The sequence below is a fragment of the Salmo salar genome, chromosome 23 (genome assembly GCF_965601325.2).
Source record: "Salmo salar chromosome 23, fSalSal1, whole genome shotgun sequence".
Lineage (NCBI taxonomy): Eukaryota > Metazoa > Chordata > Actinopteri > Salmoniformes > Salmonidae > Salmo > Salmo salar.
In genome coordinates this window covers 8,430,418-8,448,523 of record NC_138313.1, presented here as the reverse complement: position 1 = coordinate 8,448,523, position 18,106 = coordinate 8,430,418, and the positions used below count along the sequence as shown (strand labels likewise).

The window sequence follows — 18,106 nt, the reverse complement described above, 5'->3', positions numbered from 1 at the left end:
TTGGAATATCCAAAAGTGAATGGAAGCTGTTCTTGTCAGGGTGGATCAAATCAATAAGTCATTGTGTCTGACTGGAGATGATTAATGTTTTATGACGAACGATTCATTAACAAGACCAATTGACATTGTTGTTTATTGTTCATCCAAAACAGTCTACACCATATTGATTCAATATTTTATAGGCTTGTCAGTATCCTATTTGGGTTTTGATTGATGCATGTGGTGTGCATATTTAACGGGTCTGCTCGGTGAAAGGGTGTTCCTTCTTATTACAACCATAATAATGGGATATGGCAAAAACGATATGCCTGTCATTCTCTGGCCCTGAAAAAGTATTGGGAAAATCCTATTTTGTCTGTTTGCTCCGTGCTATCTCAACCGTACACACCCCCCAACATGAGATGTGTTTATAATTCCAGGCTAGAGCGCGGGCTTTCCCCGTGGGACGTCGGCGAAAGGTCGCGCGCTGCACTGTAGCCCAAGTAGGATAACTGCATACGTGGAGTGTGTCTGAAAGTGTAGCCCGATCCGCTCTCGCCTCCCAACCCGCGTCGCTGCGGCGTCTTGTGACCAGACCTGCAATAGGGATAGTCCGCTCGACCTGAGCACTGTTCCGGGAGCGAGAGGCACACACTTCCATCACCCTCAGTGGCTCCACACCGCAGAAAGGTAGTCTAGTCAGAGTTGTGCGTTGATTATCGAGACGAGACTGTTTCAAACTGTTTCTGCACGCACCAGATTAGCCGCGGCATATGGTTGGGAATTGGAAATACCTCCCGGCGCCCGAGCGCAGATCTGTGTGTGGAGCGGTTCCGTTTCACGCCACTGAGAAACGGGGATTAAGAGCGACAGGGAACGTGTGAGCAGCACGGACAGGTAAATAACGTACTGAATATAAATGCCAGACAGACAGTGAATGAATCGCACAGTCGTTTTGATCAAATCAAGTCAAATTACCAAAAGCACACTGTAACTTTCTGTTATAATATTAATCGATCCACCTCTTTTTAGTTCCTTTCTGGGCTACTTAATTGAAGTAGGTAGTCAGACCACTGCATAGACTAGCCTATTTCCCATTTTAAATATCCAGTTAATTAATAGAGGTGAAAGGAGTTCATCATATGACAGTGTCATATAGCTTTATGACAGCCTTAGGAAATGTGTTACTGTATGTTAATTGAAATGTCTACCATGTCACCATTCTCATGAGACAATCATCACAGAGTAGGCTACATTGGAGATGTAGCTCACTGCAGTTGCAACACATTGAATTCAAATAACCCGATGTATTTTCTGAAAGACTCCAAGCCTTTTTTCCCTGAAAGTTATCTCCCATGAAAATACATTGTTGCTCATAATTGAGGTATTCTTCACATTTTTTTTAAGTGGGAAATTGGTCACTTGCTTGGTCCACCCCCTCAAAGGTATTTCTAAAACTTTCATCGTGGTTATGAGCTGTTTGACATACGTTTTAATTATTAGTACATTAACAAATAGTGTGAGCAGACCAGTGACCTTACGATACATTTTTTTACAGTCATGAGTTAAAAAAAACAACATTATCCTGTCCATTCTTCAGTCAACATATGATGCAAATAATTTAGTCTTGTCTGTTTTCAGTCACATTTATGCCATACTGGATTAGCTGAATAAATATGAACCTTTTGTTGACCGACCGAATGGGTGGAACAGGACTGAATTGTCTAGTGTGTTTTGATTTAAGTGAACCAGGAAGTAGCCTATCCTGTAACTTTTTTCTGTCAATATCACATCACACCCTAATCTTTGGACCACAGTGTTAGTGTTGTCCAAACTCTGAACACTGTTATGATGTAACTGTGTCATGGACCATGACTCCACTTTTATATAGGCTACCATACAAAAGCAAAGGTCAATGCATGCTTGTGTATGGCAGGGAGAAACCGAGAGAAGGAGAGAGAGAATAGTAATTGAATGTGTGATGTTTAAGGAGCGTGCGCGTCCATGTACAGTTGAAGTCGGAAGTTTACATACACCTTAGCCAAATACATTTAAACTCAGTTTTTCCCAATTCCTGACATTTAATCCTAGTAAAAAATTCCCTGTCTTAGGTCAGTTAGGATCACCACTTTATTTTAAGAATGTGAAATGTCAGAATAATCATTACAGAGAATGATTTATTTCAGCTTTTATTTCTTTCATCACATTCCCAGTGGGTCAGAAGTTTACATACACTCAATTAGTATTTGCCTTTAAATTGTTTAACTTAGGTCAAACGATTCGGGTAGCCTTCCATAAGCTTCCCACAATAAGTTGGGGGAATTTTGTCCCATTCCTCCTGACAGAGCTGGTGTAACTGCGTCAGGTTTGTAGGCCTCCTTGTACGCACACGCTTTTTCAGTTCTGCCCACAAATCTTCTATGGGATTGAGGTCAGGGCTTTGTGATGGCCACTCCAATACCTTGACTTTGTTGTCCTTAAGCCATTTTTCCACAACTTTGGAAGTATGCTTGGGGTCATTGTCCATTTGGAAGACCCATTTGCGACCAAGCTTTAACTTCCTGACTGATGTCTTGAGATGTTGCTTCAATATATCCACATAATTTTCCTACCTCATGATGCCATCTATTTTGTGAAGTGCACCAGTCCCTCCTGCAGCAAAGCACCCAAACAACATGATGCTGCCACCCCCGTGCTTCACGGTTGGGATGGTGTTCTTCGGCTTACAAGCCGAAGAACATAACAATGGTCATTATGGCCAAACAGTTCTGTATTTGTTTCATCAGACCAGAGGACATTTCTCCAAAAAGTATGATCTTTGTCCCCATGTGCAGTTGCAAACCGTAGTCTGGCTTTTTTATGGGCGGGTTTGGAGCAGTGGTTTCTTCCTTGCTGAGCTGCCTTTCAGGTTATGTCGATATAGGACTCGTTTTACTGTGGATATAGATACTTTTGTACCCATTTCCTCCAGCATCTTCACAAGGTCCTTTGCTGTTGTTCTGGGATTGATTTGCACTTTTCGCACTAGTGTACGTTCATCGCTAGGAGACAGAACGCGTCTCCTTCCTGAGCAGTATGACGGCTGCGTGGTCCCATGGTGTTTATACTTGCAAACTATTGTTTGTACAGATGAACGTGGTACCTTCAGGCGTTTGGAAATTGCTCCTAAGGATGAACCAGACTTTTGGAGGTCTACAATTTTATTTCTGAGGTTTTGGCTTTTTTCTTTTGATTTTCCCATGATGTCAAGCAAAGAGGCACTGAGTTTGAAGGTAGGCCTTGGAATACATCCACAGGTACACCTCCAATTGACTCAAATGATGTCAATTAGCCTATCAGAAGCTTGTAAAGCCATGACATACTTTTCTGGAATTTTCCAAGCTGTTTAAAGGCACAGTCAACTTAGTGTATGTAAACTTCTGACCCACTGGAATTGTGATACAGTGAATTATAAGTGAAATAATCTGTCTGTAAACAATTGTTAGAAAAATTACTTGTGTCATGCACAAAGTAGATGTCCTAACCGACTTGCCAAAACTATAGTTTGTTAACAGGAAATTTGTGGAGTGGTTGAGAAACAAGTTTTAATGACTCCAACCTAAGTGTATGTAAACTTCCGACTTCAACTGTATGTGTGTGTGTCACAGATGTACAGTACCAGTTAAACGTTTGGACACACCTACTCATTCCAGGGTTTTTCTTTATTTTTTACTATTTTCTACATTGTAGAATTATAGGGAAGACATCAACACTATGAAATAACACACATGGAATCATGTAGTAACCAGAAAAGTGTTATATTTTATGAGATTCTTTAAAGTAGCCACCCTTTGCCTTGATGACAGATTTGCACACTCTTGGCAATCTCCAGGTTCATGAGGCAATCACCTGGAATGCATTTCAATGAACAGGTGTGCCTTGTTAAAAGTTAATATGTGGAATTTCTTTCCTTCTTAATGCATTTGAGCCAATCCGTTGTACTTTGAAAAATCTCAAATATATTTTGATTTGTTTAACACTTTTTTTTTGTTACTACATGATTCAATATGTGTTATTTAATAGTTTTGATGTCGTCACTATTATTCTACAATGTAGAAAATAGTAAAAATGAAGAAAAACCCTTGAATGAGCAGGTGTGTCCAAACTTTTGACTGGTACTGTGTGTGTATGACACAGATTGTGGTCTACCCTGTGCTGTGTTAGGTAGGTTGCAGCCTGTGAGGATGAGGTTGTAGGTTAGTCTCCTGTTTCCCAGAGCAGGGAGATCTAAATATGCCGAAAGCTGCCTCTAAACCCACAAAGCGACACTGAGATAGAAAAAAAGGAAAAGGTGAACAAAAAAAACAAATAAGTAAACCAGTTTCCTGTCAGCAGAGTGGAGCAAGGCAAGGGAGACAAGACGCGAGGGCATGTTAATTGGTGATTTGATTAGTGGTTTAATATTGCAGCTGTGCTCAGTACAGGCATACTGGGGCCATGGACTCAACGCAGGGAGTTTATCAGGGAGGCCGCTAGGACAAAGCAACGCAGAAAGAGAGAGGAAACAGTCTGCATCCTAGGATAGAAATGCTGTTCAGAACACTTTTCAGAATCGGGTAGGATTATGATGGGGCGTATGGTTACCGTGTGCTTGTGTTCTGTTGTTGTTTCTCCATCCAGTTTTCAGAAGAGCTAGAGCCATGTGTCTGAGACCAGCAGGCTGGGAAATACCAGTGTTTTCCTCATGTTATATGTTTGTATGAGTCTCTTGACCGTCTCCAATTAAAATAGCATTAAAGCAAATATGGGATGGTGTGACTAAACCTAACTGAACCGAACCTGCCCTCCCAAACCTCGCTACATCTCTCTATATCTCCCTTCCTCTCTCATTGCTGACTGAAGGCATCCTGGGTCTGATGGTCTGATGTCTAAGGAGGACACAGTGACAAGGAGACCGAGACACAGGCAGTGAGTCAGCCCATTGTCCTCTCACTGTGCCTAGCCACAGAGAGGGTCCCCAGGCCCCTGACTGGAAAGTGACAGGAACAGAGACACGGCCTGAATAAAGAACCATTCACAACCCTCTGTCTCTTTCTCTCACTCCATCTCTCTCTCTCTCTCTCTCCTTCCCTCTCCTTCTCTTTGTGTACTTACTAACCTCGCCCCTCCCGCTCTCCTTCCCTCTCCTTCTCTCTGTGTACTTACTAACCTCTCCCCTCCCTCTCTCATCTCTCCCTCACTCTCTCCCTCAATCCCTCCTTGTCTCTTTTCCCCTCTCTCCACCCACCACGCCACCTCTACCCAGAACATCCCAGCCTCATCCCCAGACGCCTGCCTGCCGCCAGCCCCAAGCAGCACCAGCCTCACAGCCTCCCAGCCCCCATGGCACTTGGCACTGATTCCCACCGCAAGGACAGATGGTGCCAACCCTGACCCCTCTCCTCGCCCGCGGGGGACCACACCGCCACAGAGAGACCACCCATTGACAGGAACAGGAAGAGGAGGGAGCTCCGTCGCCACGGCAACTCCTAGCCCCACATCCTCCCCAAGGGCCTCAGATAAACACATTCACACAGCAGGACCTCGGTGAGGTCCCTGTTTTGTTTGTCGCCGGCTAATTTGTGCCTTTGAGATTTCACCACCATCAGACTTTTTCTTTAGGCGTTCCATTCCATGCCTGTTTAGACTGATGAGAATGTGCTGATGGACCAGGACCAGTGCAGGAGTATGACATTAGTTTGCTGAAAGCCAGTGAAACTTCATCCTGTCTGGTACTTCTCCTCTTTCCCTCCTGGCTGGCCTGGCCTCTCAGGCCTGGATGAATTATTAAACGGACTCTACAGCCAAGCTCAGGCTCAGTGCTGCTGGGAGCTCTATAGGCCTCTTTAAACCCTTGCTGATTGAAGGGATCGGAGTCACAGGTCATAGGTCAAACGACACTGCAAAGAGGAAAGAGGTAGAAGCAGTTTCTGCCGTTTAACTGCAGATCAAAGCAAAACCTCTGCAACTCTCTGGCTCCCTTGGCTCTCATCTCCTCCAGACAGAAGTCAAACAACCACAATTTTGTTTATTCTTTACTGGAAATTATTATTATATTGAACCCATTAATACTTGATCTACAGACTGATGACCATATAATGGCCGACTCCTATAAAAAAATGTAAAAAACAGAACAGCACTTCAACACAAAATTAGACACTAATGGCTTGGTGGGATGAATTCAGCAGGGCCAAATAACAGAGGAGGGAATACGGTGTCCCTAAAGCATAGCAGGTAATTGGAGAAAAGCACAGCTTCTCTGTCGAGCCGACCGACAGACTGACCTTCAGGCTGAAAACTCGGGAACCAAAAAGGCATGAACTAACTGATTTCCAAGGCTTACGGTTATCTCAGGGATTTCATCATCATTATCACAGAGAACATTTGCATCACTGAAATATGCTGCTCTGCACAAAACCACCATCAACGTTGTTAAGGTGCAGACGTTTGGGAGAAGCCATCGTCTGCACCTGTCTGCTAGAAAATACGGAAGAGAGACTACAGTAGAGCACAGGGAGAGAAAACAGAGGAGCAGACGATAACGGTATTTATATTGAGGTCAGTGTAATCTGGGTGATATGATGGAGAGGTCAGCTGTGATAAGAGAGAAGGCAGAAAGGCTTAGCGAGAGGGAGGGAGAGGGAGAGGGAGGGAGGTTGAATGTGTATAGGTGTGTGTGAGTGACTGCATGTGAGAGAGAGAGAGATGTGTAGGTGTGTGAGGTGTAGGTGTGCGAGTATTGTTTTTGTCCAGCTCATATGCTACCTCAATTACTGCCTTCTATTCCTGTTCTGTCAGTGGCATCAGATCCAAACCTGCTGGGATTTAATTAGTGACTCAACAACACTCTCACACACTGTACACCTCTCTCCCACACACTGCACACCACGTTCTCACACAGTGCGCGCACACACACACACACACGCACACTGTGTACACACATCCACCTCACAGTTATGAACTGAAACCACGTCGAACATTGGGAGTCCAATAAACACAATGCACTCTGTGTAATTAAGTATCCCTTCACTTCACACCTCATGTGAACGCCTTGTCTCAGTGTGCTAGTCCCTGTGTGTTGGTGATGAGGACTCATCGCACCCCGCTGCCGTTCAGCTTCGACAGACAGGTAGTGTTTGTGTAAGCAGGCCTGCCGCTCTGTGCTCGGCTCGCGCCTCGGCTCGCGCTGCTGACTTTGATAGTAAACACGCTGACAGGCTTTTAAAGACGAGTTGTCTGCGGCGTAACCTTGAGAGTCGCTGGGACTACAGGGACAGCTTATTGATAAAGGGATTAATACTTGAGCCCCTTTGTCGTTTGCGCCGCTATCTTAGAAACATCACCCCCCGGGGGAATAAACAAGAGGTTGCTCACAACACGGAGGACGAGAGCTGGGTTACTACACATAGGTACAGGGTGCTGGCCTGCATGCACAGGAGGAGTGAACCGTAAAGATGACAGGCCATGGTATGAGAGAGAGAGATGCGAAATAGAAAGTGTGTGTGTGTGTGTGTTGTTTATTCGATTAGCCTCCGATAGTGGTCTCACCTGATTGCCTCTGTACAAATTTGCAGAGGGAGAATGAGGGGGTTTCAGGTTGCCATTTCAGCAGTATGGTTTCAGTCAGTCCAAACACATCTCTCTGCAGGCTACCTCTGTTTATATGGCAGGAGCTCTACTGTTTACAGCTGCTGTAAAGATGGCATATGCCGCAGTGTGTATGTGCGTGTGTGCGTGCATGTCAGCAGGTGGCTCTTATCTTCCCTGTCTCTCCTCTCCCCAGGTATCTATCAGGATCCATCCTGGTCCCGTAGCTCTGAGGGTTCAGTGACGGGCTGTCCTCTCAGGCTGCAGTGGATTACACGAGGGACCCTGTGATCCACAAATAATACCTGTAATCCAGTGAGAAGGAACTGTGATCCGGAGAGAGGCCCAGTGATCGATCCACTAAGGGCTGCTGTGATTCACTGAGGACTGAGACTTTCAGAGAGAAGGAACTATGACCCAGCACTGAGCGTACCAGTGGTCCAGGTTGTGTCCTGCTAGTGTTCTGCTGTGGTGAGCGTGGACGTCAGGCTGGGAGAATCAGGATGCCAGAGCTGGAGGACTTCCCCCCGATGCGGGGCGACCAGCCGGCTGGTCCTGACCCGGTCCAGATCCAGCGCAGCATACTGGACGAGCAGGTAGAGCTGTGGTGGTTCCGCGACCCGGCCAAGTCTCTGCTGTGCTACGCCGTCGCCGTCCTACTCATCCTGGGCTGCGGCCTGGGGGGCATACTCCTCCTCTCCACCACAACCAGCTTCTCTAGTGACTGGCGCATGGGAGCGGGCATGGCTCTGTGTCTCTTAGCCCTGGCCGTCCTCCTCAAGCAGCTTCTGAGCTCCGCCGTGCAGGACATGAACTGCGTCCGCAGCCGGAGGCGGATCGATATGCTGAAGAGCGGAGGGCTGTCGGATCTGTTAGTGGTTCTCATCACGGGGCTGTGTCTGGTGGTCTGTGGGGCCGTGCTGCTGAAGCTGGCACTAGGACACCACATGCCCAAGCCTGGCGTAGCCCTTAATGACATGTTCATCTCTGGGGTGGTGTTGTTAGCTGGAGGGGGGTCAGCGGTGGTGGGGGTGGGAGTGTACACGGGGGTGCTGTTCCTGTTGGAGAGGACGTGGCCGGGACAGAGGTTCAGGGATAGGGCCATGGGGGTGTTCACTATCTCTGGACGACACATGGACCAGGGTAGGAGGGAGACCACCTCTAGCTTGGCTAACCTCATCTGACCTGACCACCAGAGACATGGCATGGGACAGGTAGCCCAAAACAGCAGATGACCGCAACACTCATATGGCCCAGATCTTATCCATATGTGGGCACTGGGGAGGGTTGGAGCTTATTGGTCAGCTCTGGCTTGAGGTATGTGGGCTTGTAATTGCTGGGCCCCATTTGGTGTGAACGTGGGCCACATCCACCTTGCTGTCTGGGAGGGACCAATGGACATCACATGTGAAAAAGGCTTTTGAGCAAAGTGGCCGCCTTTGAGCAACTAAGTATCAATTCAATTTTGCAGGTCCATGAATTGCATTATGGGATAGAGAGCTGTGTCGACACAACACGTTCTATTTGAATGATTCAAGCATGGGCCATTCTTGGATAATTACTTTTATGAGATGGAACCCCAGCAGAGCACTACTCTATAATGTGAAATAAACAGAATGACAGTGACACAGACACTGGTCCCGGACACAGAACAAAAATGAAGATTCATAATGGGTCTAATGTAACAGCATCATCCACTACAAAAGCAGTTGGTGAAAAAGCTGCTGGAAGGAAGAATCATATCATAGATGAATGTAAACAGACTACTGTACTGTGGGAAGTGATTTCCTGATAAATGTCACATTTTGTCACCTTTTTATGTCACAGGTTTACAGCTGGGTTGGGTAGTCAAAGGCCTTGCAACTCTACAAAGAATCTGAGGAGAATGCCATTGTCGCCTGGTTGAATGGTACAATATGGTTTAATTGAACAAAGCATCTGTGTGTGTGTGTGTGTGTGTGTGTGTGTGTGTGTGTGTGTGTGTGTGTGTCTGGCCCTCACAACTCCTTATCAGGCAGTGCATGTGAGCTGCCTGTCGCTCAGAGACAATAGGGGTCACTGAGGCGGCCATAGTTGTTGTACCGACGGCCGGCCAGGCCAATGGACAATGGGCAGGCTGTGGATCGTAAGGGGTTGGCATCGCCCAGTACGGCTTTCCCTTACCACCCTCTAACACACACACACACACACACACACACACACACACACACACACACACACACACACACACACACCGCAGCGGCAGTGACTGTGGCTGTAATCCCTCATTGACAAGGGACTGTTCTCTGACCTGAAGTCTCTCTCTGTCTGTGCTGTGCAATGCTATGCAGGACATGCTGTTTGGGTGGTGGTACCAAGTAGGTTTGTGCATTCATGACAGAGAGTGTGAGAGACGACAGCCATGAAACAGTGATGGGAGAGGAAGCGAGAAAGAGAAAACAGCACAATATAGCGACACGAGAGAAACCAGACGAGAAAGAGAGGAGCAGAGCTAAACCCTCAGGTGCAGTCCACCTTATAGGCCATAGGGGGCCCATACTCACAAACTTGTGCTTAAACTATCTGCTAGCTTTTCTCATAGGCAAACCTGGCACAATTGGCCATCTGGCTACCATGAGTCATTTGTAGGGTGAACAAAAATATAAACGCAACATGTAAAGTGAAATAAAAATAAAAGATCCCCAAAATGTTCCATATGCACAGAAAGCTTATTTCTCTCAAAGTTTGTGCACAAATTTGTTTACATCCCTGTTAGTGACCATTTCTCCAGGTGAGGCATATCAAGAAGCTGTTTAATTAGCATGATAATTACACAGGTGCACCTTGTGCTGGGGACAATAAAAGGCCACTCTAAAATGTGCAGTTTTGTCACACAACACAACACCACGGATGTCTCAAGTTGAGGGAGTGTGAAATTGGCATGCTGACTGTAGGAATATCCACCAGAGAAGTTGCCAGAGAATTTAATGTTAATTTCTCTACCATAAGCCGCATCCAACGTCATTTTAGAGAATATGGCAGTACGTCCAACTGGCCTTACAACCGCAGACCACGTGTAACCACACCAGCCCAGGACCTCCACATCCAGCTTCTTCACTAGTGGGATCGTCTGAGACCAGCCACCCGGACAGCTGATGGGTTTGCACAACCGAAGAATTTCTGCACAAACTGTCAGAAAATGTCTCAGGGAAGCTCATCTGCATGCTCATTGTCCTCACCAGGGTCTTGACCTGACTGCAGTTCAGCATTGTAACCAACTTCAGTGGGCAAATGTTCACCTTCGATGGCCACTGGCACGCTGGAGAAGTGTGCTCTTCTCGGATGAATCCCGGTTTCAACTGTACTGGGCAGATGTCATACAGCGTATGTGGCGTCGTGTGGGCGATTGGTTTGCTGTCAACATCTGGATACCATGTCTGAAGGAAGTTGCTATTTAGCGTTTGCACAATTGCTAACGAGATTTGGCGCAACGACAAAGTCTAGCTGTTCCTGTAAACTTCTGGTCATTGTGCTAAGCTAGTTAGCATTTTCTCGCAAAACTACCTCTAACTTCATACTGGACACAGATACATAAAAATGGTATCCACAACTTCATCTGACCCTGGGAAAGTAGATAATGGGCTTCATTACCAAAATCGCGAACTACCCCTTTAAGGACGCTTTTATGAAAAAGTGTTGGATCACGTCGAACTACGTCAACAATTTCAGTTGGCTGATACGGAATTTGTTACCGGACATTATCATGCTGTTCAGCTGGTCATACTTAGCATAGTGGCTAATTGTGCCTGGTTTGCCTATGAGAAAAGCTAATTCCGAGACATTTTAAACCAAAGGACTAAACCTCGGTTTAAGCAAAAGTTTGTGAGTATGGACCCAGGGGGTTCAGCTCGTCTGTCCCCATCTTTCATTTGATAAAATACAAATCTCACTGATATAGATGAAAATAACTAGAAGAGAAGGTACAAAGTCATTTATTTATGTATACATCCCATTGTATCCCATTGACTTACATACGGTTAATAAATAAGATATTGAGAGATTGAAAAACACATGTACTAATCATTAAAACCCCACTGGAGAGAATATCTGAAAGAAAATCTTCATATTTGTTCTGTTCCTCAAACAACTATTTTACAAGGAAAGTGTAATATGGGATTTCATACAGTAGGCCTACACACCGCAAACTCATGCACATAACAAATTGACTCTAGCGTCTAGTCTGGGCTGAACCTTTCAACTCTATTCCTCTGGCAGAGACCCAAGGCTGATATGAGGGGTTGGTGCCCAGCAGACTACAGTAACTATACCAACCAACACCTGCTTTGGAAAAGTTGGGTGGTTTATTTTTTATGGAGAAAAATAAATAAATATAAAAACACTAATTTTAACACATTTTGGCATACAATAGCCAGGCAAGGTCTTGTTCATACTGATCCACCTGTATTTCTGGAGGTTTATTTCTTTCTTTTGTGTATTTTCCTCAAGTTATCTGTACCGCCAGATAGACAAAACTACTTCCTTGTCAGTAAACCTAAAAGAAAAATAATTCCTTCAGTCTTTTCCATATAGTTGTAAACTGAGTGCAATACAAAGATGGCGACCGATGGCAATATTGTTTATTTTGTATTTTTTAGTAATCATTGATCTGACCAGCTCGGTGTTCATTTCATGAGACTGAATGCTGTTACAGAACTGACCCTAGATAACATCAACTGATAACCACACCCACCAGATACAAGTTTATATCAGTGCTGTATAAAAGCCACGTTTCAATGTTCACAGACTTTCAACCATGTCTCACACCTTGAATTCTTACGGTAAATAAAATACACTATGCCTTGAGAATAAACAAACTATACAATTTTTACAACAAGACCAATAGGAAAACCCTACATTCATTACTCTATAAACTGAGAAAACATGTCTCCAGATGCTGTAAAACTTTGTCAAAGGTGACACATCAGTCGACTTCTGAAGGGAGACTATGGGAAGGTCTCAATTGCATACTCCTCGCGTCGTCTCTCCTCGTCTCCTTCTCAAAACCCATTGGAGGAGATGGTCAGAGGGGTGGGACCTCTGGCTTTCTCATCCAATGGGTTTTGAGAAGGAGACGAGGAGAGAGGACGCAAGGGGTATGCAATTGAGATCGCCACAGAGTCTTTTGGGTACTCAATGTGTGCAGATCAGGGGCATGATGGCTGCCTGGTCCTTTTGGAGAATGGTGAAAATTGTTACCCTTTCCTTGTCCTCTGCTGTCCCTCACTCCCAGGGAGCCAGAGCCAGAGAGAGAGAAAGGGGGAGGGAGTGAAGATCCATTCATCTGGCAGCAGGCTTGTCCTTAGTTTGTCCGAAGTTGGTAATCTGCCAAAAGAGGGAGATGTAACGGTAATACATTAACACTGTTCTACGCATCATCACTTTGCCCCTGTACTGTGGCGATCACATTAACGTTCAAATTAGCGCTGTTAGCATCTAAACCCACAAAACTGGGGCTCGGCGTGACTGTGGCTTCTGCCGAGTCCCCGACAACCGGATGTTCAGGTTTTCAGGGGGAAATGAAAAGAGAGCCTTTGACATGACTTCCGCTTTTGGATGTGAACAAGGCGACACATCTTAACTCCTCCACATTTACTGGATTGGTTGAACAGTCAGAATAGAACCTCCCCTTACATTTAAAAAAAATTAATAATAATCTCGTCAAGACCAGTATGTAGGGGATCTAGTTTCATGCGTTTGCTACGTTAGGTTAGAGTGACAGTGATCACATTGGGGTCAGTGGAGCATTTATAAATGGCATTACAATAACCGCTTAGAACTCGCTTATGAATAAGTCAACACTGCCAGTGTAAGGTATCTGTGGTGCGCCTCTCGCTCTCTCTTTATCCCCCTCTCTATCTATCTCTTTATCTTTTCTCTCTCTCTCTCTACATCTCTCTCTCTCTCTACATCTCTTTCTCTCTCTCTCTATTTCTCTACATCTCTCTCTTTCTCTCTCTACATCTCTCTCTCTCTACATCTCTCTCTCTCTACACATCTCTTTCTCTCTCTCTCTATTTCTCTACATCTCTCTCTTTCTCTCTACATCTCTCTCTCTATTTCTCTACCTCTGCTGATTACAGTGGAAAGGTGATAGTCACCTTGGCATGCAGAGCCAAGTGACATGGAGAACCTAATGGCACCAAGGCATAATTCAGATCCCCCATGCCCCAGCTTTATAAGGAGGGAGGTAATTGATATGAAAGCTGGGTTCACTACTGGGCCGTATTGTGCTGAGACAAGGAGTGTGTGTGCGTGTGTGTGTGTGTGTGTGTGTGTGTGTGTGTGTGTGTGTCTCACCTCCACTCTGTGTTATGTAGCGTACCCATGGTAACGCCTGATAGCCGCTCTTCTCAATGATCTTAAGATAGCGTACCTGAGGAGGAGCAAAGAACAGTTACAAAAACAACAGACACACACCACACATAGTCTGCTCCTTCCAACCTGTATGCATTATTCAATGAAACTCATGTGTGGTTCTACGAGGGTTCACTGTTAACAGAGATAAATGGGTTCTGTTAACTTACCTGGATACCAGATACAGTGAAATAGGGGATCTCAAAGTTGACAGTGATGGGCCTCTTCCCCTCCAACTCATCACTCTCCACACTAGGCAGCCCAAAGTGAGCCCTCATCATGTACTCCTTGCCTCCCTACACAAAACACACACTTTCATTGGGAAATCTGTGGCATTTCTCTTCTGTAGGGTTCTTTGTAACATACCTGATCTTAACAAAACAAAACTAGCTAGACTACGCATTCCTATACTTGTAAAAGTCTCCTCACACCTGTGCTGGTGTAGGATACATCAGCAGTTCACAGGACTGCCTTGTCCCATCAAGGTAAAGTAAACAACTACAGAGGTGACTTGAATGTCGTTGGTCCCACATTAAACCCATTCCCCTACCACACACACACACACACACATCACTATAACACCACTACACAGTTATTAAAACTGTCCATGCGGCTCTGTTGTTTTTCAAAGCCAGGAAGGATGTGGGTTTACAGCAGCAGAGAGAGCTGACAGTCATGCTGAATGTAATGTTAATAGCCAGGCCATGGGGTTGAGTGCAGTATCCTTATCGGTCTTTATCAATATGAAGTGTTAGGGCGTTTATATTTCCTCTAAAGCCGTTATCAGTCATTACTTGGCTAACCTCCCCTGGGTTCGTCTGGTGGCAGTGTAAAAACATGTTATCTATAAATGTGCTGCTTCCTGTGAGAATACTGTATGTACTGCCTGCCCAGAGAATGGTAGGACAAGACTCTATTTTTACTACTTAGTTACCATTCAGTCGATAATTACACACAGGGTTGTTCCACCTCAAAAAGCTCACGAAAGAAAATAATGTTAGTGTTCCTGCAACATTATTTTGTTGAAATATAATTTGATCTCTGAGAAATGAAGTTAATTGATTGCATCCAAACTGGCCATTTTAATTTATAGGATTCATATAATATTTAATAGATATAGATTTGGACAAAACGTTTTTGACTAACAATGAGTTGGACATAAGGAATAAGGTCAATAGCCCCCCACGGACACCCTACACCCTACGTCAATCCCACCCCAACAACGAGTAGATAGTATCAGTTCACTGTGTCTGACAGTAGTACGGAGCTGCGGCTCTGAGTATTGTTTCTTCATCCTATGTGATGTATTCCCAGTGAAATTTGTGACGTTTTTTTTTGAAATCCTCTTTTTATTGAAGTTGTTAGGTTTATGTCCCATCCTAAATTCTGTTATTACCAGAATGTTAAAGGGATAGTTCACCCAATTTACAAAATGACATTGGTTTCCTTACACTTTAAGCAGTCTATTGACAAGGTATGATAAGCAACTCATGCTTTGGTTTTGTTGGCCACTGTTTCAAATGCTAACTTTTTAGCATTTGTGGCACAAATCCAATGCAAGTCAATGGTACCTATATCAGTAATTTCACGCTTCATGTTTAAATCATACTAAAGTATCTAAAAAAATAACTCAATGGTGTTACTTATAGATTATTTGGATATGAGGTGTGAAAATGCTAATATAGGTACCATTAACTTGCATTGGATTTGTGTCACGAATACATACTTAGCATTTGAAACAGTGGCCAGGTAAACATAACCAAAGCATGGGTTGCTGTTATACCTTGTCCATAGAGGAAACCAATATGTCATTTTGTAATTTACGTGAACTATCCCTTTAACATTAATAGCAGGAACAGAACCATCTAGTGGTCAGAACCCGGTATTATCAGGATGTAGGATGGGACATAAACCTAACAACTTCAATGACTTGTTTCTATGAATGGGGGAGAAAAAAACAAAATATTCCAAATTTCACTGAGAATACATTACATAGGATGAAGAAACAATACTCCGAGCCGCAGATCCATACAACTTGTCAGACTTAGTATCAGTTTTCTATCTACTCGTTGTTGGGTTGGGATTGGCGTGGGGGGGTCCATGGGTGGCTTTTGACCTTTTCTTTGGATTCCTCATTTAATTTTTTAAAAGTTTGGTCCAATCGAATGTAAGGTAATATATTTATTGAATATTATATGAATCCAATAAATTAAAATGGCCAATTTGAGTGCAATCAATTCTTAATTTCTCAGAGATCAAATTATATTTCAACATAATAATGTCGCAGGAACGCTAATCTTATCTGTTTCTAACTAGAGAAACGATTTCAGAACAATCGGAGATGGTGGGTGTGATGGCTTCCTGAAAGGACATGGAATGACCCCATAGTATGGTAATGAAGAGTACAACTGTTGTATAGCCCTTGTATTACTCTTGTGTGCGGAAGGCTTGAACAAATAGCATCTAAAAACACATGGTGACTGTTACAATATCTATGACAATAGCAGAGAATGCACTAACAGGAATGCATCGACTGCCATCTGTAATAGGTCATTAGCATAGTAAATGTTTAGTTTATCTCATGACGCTAGCTGTGATGTACATGTAGGCTACTTACAGGGAAGGACTTGATGTTCCACTGCACCACGCTCTTCTCGGGAAGATACTTGCAGCTGCCTGTGCTCGTCTTGAATTTAGGCGAGTCGGCGTCGCTGGGCACGGGTACCATGATGGCTACGTTGTTGGCAGTGGAGCGGCTCTTAAACTGACTCTTGGCCTGCAGGGTGGAGGTGAAAAGGTAAGGGTCACGGGGTTACCGACAAGGACGTGCAGTGACGGAAAGAGGGGGGGGGGGCAATTTATGGGGTATAACCCGCTTTTACAATACAGTGATGATGACACAGTCATGAGGAAAGAAACACAGCCATGGACATGGAACGGAGGCTATCGTTTGAAGAATTTCCTCTTCAATGATTAACTTGCTATGAGTTTAAGGGTGAGGAAACAGTCCCAACCCAAAGGTTTTCGCACATTGAAGCAAAAAATGGAAACATAACATGGATCTGCGTCTATGGACTTAAGAGTCTAGGTCTGGGTCAATGTACTTAAGAGAGGTCAGTGTTGGAGCTATGGTGAAACACAGTAGATGTTGACAGTTTGACAGTGAATGATGGTGGACATCCTTTACCTTAACCTTGATCTCAACTCGGCTGTGGGAGAACTTCTCAATCACACTCTCGATCCATATAAGAGGCTTCACCTGTCACGGAAAGGCCAGGAGAGGAGAGAGAGAGAGAGAAGGTCATCAGGTTAACATTGGGCAAGGGAGGGGTGTGTGTGTGTGTGTGTGGTGTGTGCGTGTGTGTGCGTGTGTGTGTGTGTGCGTGTGTGTGTGTCACTGACCGTGGTGTTGAGGCGGTAGGACATGAGCTCACTCTCTCCGTCCGGGGGGATGAAGGAGATGGTTCGATCGTTCTCGAAGCGAGACAGACGGACACACTGATGGAACTGGACATCCTCCAGCTCTACCGTCTTACTCTTCTCTCCTGATACGACACACAGGCAAGGAGGGGGTTATTGTATGCTATGTCCTAATCCAGTCAACTCCTTAGGAGTGCACATTGGATAAGGGCAAAATCTCAATAGCAGTCCATAGCAGTTCACCAGTCCCAGTTAAAATATTGTACATTCCAGACACCTTATTTGCCTCGGATACTAAATTTAAAAAAAAAAAGGCTAATCTCCTGTATGTTCCACTGTCATCCTTCCTGATCTGAAAACACACAGTGACACTGTACACACACACCACTGTTTCTTCTTCATAAGTACTTTATAAAGAGTTCCATCAATCAGCTCTTACAAGAGAAAGCTTCGGGAGACCACTCTCTTCAGTAGTGGGCTAGAAAACAATGTCATGGCAATGTGGATGTGTACTGTAGTGAGAAAGCCTAATGTTCTTGTTGTTTTCCCCAGAGTAAATGGTCCAGCAGAGCTGCTGTTAAAAGCTCTTATAATGAATCGGGGCCGTTGGGCTTTCTCTTAAATCCCCCCCGTGAACCTAAAAAGAATAACCCTGTCCACAGCAACGACTGTATATGAACGGACAGCCATCGATGGATGCACGTGACAC

The 18,106-nt window shown here is 44.6% G+C and overlaps 2 protein-coding genes across 6 annotated transcripts in view; one reads left to right on the top strand and one right to left on the bottom strand.

The window, feature by feature from the left end:
- The first annotated feature begins 237 nt into the window (after nucleotides 1-237).
- Nucleotides 238-11,669, top strand: LOC106584021 (transmembrane protein 125). Of its 2 annotated transcripts, XM_014168784.3 has the most exons (3): nucleotides 238-876; nucleotides 5,264-6,555; nucleotides 7,781-11,669. In XM_014168784.3, exon 3 carries the CDS (start codon nucleotides 8,088-8,090, stop codon nucleotides 8,766-8,768), a length of 681 nt encoding a protein of 226 aa, XP_014024259.1. In that variant the 5' UTR covers nucleotides 238-876; nucleotides 5,264-6,555; nucleotides 7,781-8,087; the 3' UTR covers nucleotides 8,769-11,669. The 2 variants fall into 2 exon arrangements, with proteins under 2 accessions (XP_014024259.1, XP_014024260.1); XM_014168785.3 differs by lacking the exon at nucleotides 5,264-6,555.
- Nucleotides 11,540-18,106, bottom strand: part of LOC106584019 (AP-1 complex subunit mu-1) — a 45,569-nt gene continuing 39,002 nt past the window's right edge. For all 4 annotated transcript variants that reach the window (XM_014168777.3, XM_045706461.2, XM_045706462.2 and 1 more), the window contains exons 10-15: nucleotides 17,380-17,522; nucleotides 17,165-17,236; nucleotides 16,595-16,753; nucleotides 14,148-14,273; nucleotides 13,921-13,996; nucleotides 11,540-12,945 (exon numbers count right to left, since the gene is read on the bottom strand). In XM_014168777.3, the coding sequence (XP_014024252.1) occupies nucleotides 12,923-12,945; nucleotides 13,921-13,996; nucleotides 14,148-14,273; nucleotides 16,595-16,753; nucleotides 17,165-17,236; nucleotides 17,380-17,522 (599 nt within the window). In that variant the 3' untranslated portion in view covers nucleotides 11,540-12,922. The remainder of the gene's footprint in view (nucleotides 12,946-13,920; nucleotides 13,997-14,147; nucleotides 14,274-16,594; nucleotides 16,754-17,164; nucleotides 17,237-17,379; nucleotides 17,523-18,106) is intronic.